The sequence below is a fragment of the Equus quagga genome, unplaced genomic scaffold, assembly GCF_021613505.1.
Source record: "Equus quagga isolate Etosha38 unplaced genomic scaffold, UCLA_HA_Equagga_1.0 1100_RagTag, whole genome shotgun sequence".
In the NCBI taxonomy this organism is placed as follows: Eukaryota; Metazoa; Chordata; class Mammalia; order Perissodactyla; family Equidae; genus Equus; species Equus quagga.
The window spans coordinates 120,368-123,867 of NW_025795545.1; the positions used below are offsets into that span (position 1 = coordinate 120,368).

The window sequence follows — 3,500 nt, forward strand, 5'->3', positions numbered from 1 at the left end:
CTGGGGCAGGCATCCCACATATAAAATAGAGGGAGATGGACACAGATGTTAGATCAGGGGCACCCTTCCCCAGCAAAAAGAGGAGGATTGGTGGCACATGTTAGCTCAGGGCTAATCTTCCCCAAAAAAAAATTTCAAAAGAAAGAGAAATCACAGTTAGAATGCACCTGATGAAGAGTATTTGCTTAAAATATTCCATAATACCACATGGTATCATAAATTAATTTGCTTAAAATATTCTATAATATCTCATAACACATTGTGAATTAATTCGATCTTTTTTTTGCAGATAATATATTTCACACTGATCCCTTCTCCTCATTCATGAAATCATCCTGCTGAACAATAATGTGACTGAGTTCATTCTGCTTGGGTTGACCCAGGATCCTGTTAGGAAGAAAATAGTGTTTGTCACATTCTTGATTTTCTATTTGGGGACATTGCTGGGTAACCTGTTGATTATTATTACCATCAAGATCAACCAGGCACTTGGGAGTCCAATGTACTTCTTCCTTTTTTACTTATCCTTATCTGATACCTGCTTCTCTACTTCCACAGCCCCTAGAATGATTATGGATGCTCTTTCTACGAAGAGCACTATCTCTTTCAGTGAGTGCATAATACAAGTCTTTTCATTGCATTACTTTGGTAGCCTAGAGGTCTTTATCCTAATTCTTATGGCTGTTGACCGCTATGTGGCCATCTGTAAGCCCCTGCACTACATGACCATCATGAGCAGACAGGTCTGTGGTGCATCAGTGGGTGTGGCCTGGATGGGGTCCTGTGTGCATTCTTCTGCTCAAATTTATCTGACCTTGAGTTTAACTTTCTGTGGTCCCAATGTGATTGATCACTATTTCTGTGACTTGCAGCCTCTATTGAAACTTGCCTGTACAGACACCTATGTGGTCAATCTACTCTTGGTGTCCAATAGTGGGGCCATTTTTATGGTGAGTTTTGTCATGCTGATGTTCTCCTATGTTATCATCTTGCATTCTCTGAGAAACCACAGTGCTGAAGGGAGGAGAAAAGCCCTCTCCACCTGCATTTCCCACATCACCGTGGTCATCTTGTTCTTTGGTCCTTGCATATTTATATACACACGTCCTGCAATCACCTTCCCCATGGATAAGATGATAGCTGTGTTTCATACAATTGGAATACCTTTGTTAAACCCTCTGATTTATACACTGAGGAATGCAGAAGTAAAAAATGCCATGAGGAAGTTATCGAGCAAGAAGTTGATTTCAGATGACAAAAGGTGAAAGGAAGTTTCAAATTTTTCTTAACAGTTTGGATTGACCTAGAAATTCATAGAGGATAAGAACTTCCCACAATGGAATTATTACAATCCTAACTTGGGGCATGAGAATTAGTTCCTTCAGGAAAATAAGTAAACACAGAAATTGGCCAGTTTTGAGTCAAATTTATGATGAGGAAGAGACAGCACTATGTACTAACTGGCATGTAAGGACCATTGCCTTATTTACCACTCACCGTTGTGTCTCTGCCTCTGGCCTCAGTAGTATCACTTCCAGTTTTGAGTTAATGTTTTTCCTGCTCTTCATCATGTTGAATTATGTTTTTTCCTACTTCTAGATTTACCTCCTCCCCTTATGCTTATATCCACAGCCTAGCTGTTTTTACCTCTTCCAAAGTTTTTCATTTATTAGACACTTCTGTCTCATCATGTTTGATCATGGATCTTCAACTTACTTGTCCTCCTGACTTGGCAGAATATACCACATTAAAATAATTGTAGAAAGTTCATTTGGTAAGGGCTAATAAAAAATCTAGTAATCTCCCTTCCTATTCTTGAGCATTTTCTCCAAATATAAGCCATGTGTTTACCTAGATCTTTCTCAAACAGTAAAAACAATGAGGAAATTCACCATTCTGAGCTAAGTCTTTGATCGTAAGAAGACTTTGTCTATTGGGTTTATTCTCAGAATTGTATTCTTTTGGCAAAATCTACTTTATGCTCCTAACTTGAATCCTTCTAACTTGAGGGGAGTGGTATTAAAGATTCTTTTGAATCATATACATTAATTCTACCATAGAAGGCCCAAATGAAGGGTGGTATATTTATGTAGTCAAGAAGTAGAGAGAGTAATCCATCAATGTTACTGAATTTTAAAATACTAATAGAATAAAACAATGAATGAGATAAACTGAGGAGGATATTTAGGTTTTAAAACAGCAATATTTACATAACTGTTATGAATTACAAATTTCCTTTCTGGAAAAGCAAAACTGTAGAAACAGTAAAAATTCAGCGGTTGCCAGGGGTTCAGGGAGAGAAAAGAATAGACGAATATGCAGAATAGAGGTCATTTTTAGGGAAAGGAAATATTATTTATGATACTGTAATGATAGATACATGACATAATGCATAAGCCAAAATCCATAAAACTACAATACCCAGTGCATGCCATAATGTAAACTTTAATGTAACATAATGGACTTTAATGCAAATGTAATAATTTTGGTTCATCAGTGTAATGAATGAACGAAATTAATGCAATATGTCAGTAAATGGGGAAACTGCGGAGGGACAGAGCAGATATGTGGTAACTCACCTTCCTTTTTCCATAATTTTTCTGTAAACCTAAAACCATTCTGAAAAATAAAGTTTATTTTTAAAAGTTATATTCAGAAGAGAAAGCTTATTGTCTTACTACCATGGTTAAAAATATTCTATTTTTATACTAATTCATTATATAATACAAGTATATCTATTAGTAAGCCACATATTGATATCTTCAAGTTTACTCTTGTAGCTATACTGGTATCATTAATGAAAAAAGAAGATTGTCTTTTTCTGTCTGAAAAGGATTTTCAATTGAGGTATTATTATAAACTTGCAAGCATTAATTTAAATGATGTTATCAATCATGAAAAATTTCTTTAAAAGACTTTAGCTATATTCCACATGATAGTCTTTAATACTGCATATTTACATATTTAAAATGTGTTTTTCTCCTACTTTATTATTTTATTTCTCTTTTTAACATACAACTTTCATGGACACATTCATATCTATACACATCTAAGTGAAAATGATTTTTTTAAATAGTTTTTCTCCAGTAATAGCAAAATACATGATTTTTTTCTGAACCCCTTCAGCCATTTTGCCCACTCTGCCTCTCCTCACCTCTGGCAACCACCAGTATATTCTGTGTATCTATGAGCTTTGCTTGTTTTGTTTTATTTGTGTTAAATTCCACATATAAGTGAGATCATATAATACAAGTATTTCTCTGTCTGACTTATTTTATTTAGCATAATGCCCTCAAGGTCCATCCATATTGTTGCAAGTGGCAAGATTTCATTCTTTTTATTGCAAAATAGTATTCCTTTGTGTGTGTGTGTATATATATATATATATATACGGCATATCTTCTTTCTGCACTCATTCACTTAGGCTGTTTCTGTATCTTGGCTATTGTAAGTAATGCTGCAATGAACATGGGGGTGCATATATCTTTTCAATTAGTATT

The 3,500-nt window shown here is 34.9% G+C and overlaps 1 protein-coding gene across 1 annotated transcript; it reads left to right on the forward strand.

The window, feature by feature from the left end:
* Positions 1 to 308: 308 nt before the first annotated feature.
* On the forward strand, positions 309 to 2,595 carry LOC124232722 (olfactory receptor 4C16-like; the record flags this gene model as incomplete). Its single annotated transcript, XM_046649652.1, has 1 exon — positions 309 to 2,595. A coding segment is annotated over one exon (957 nt), but the record flags the coding sequence as incomplete, so codon positions are not given.
* Between the last annotated feature and the right edge of the window lie 905 nt (positions 2,596 to 3,500).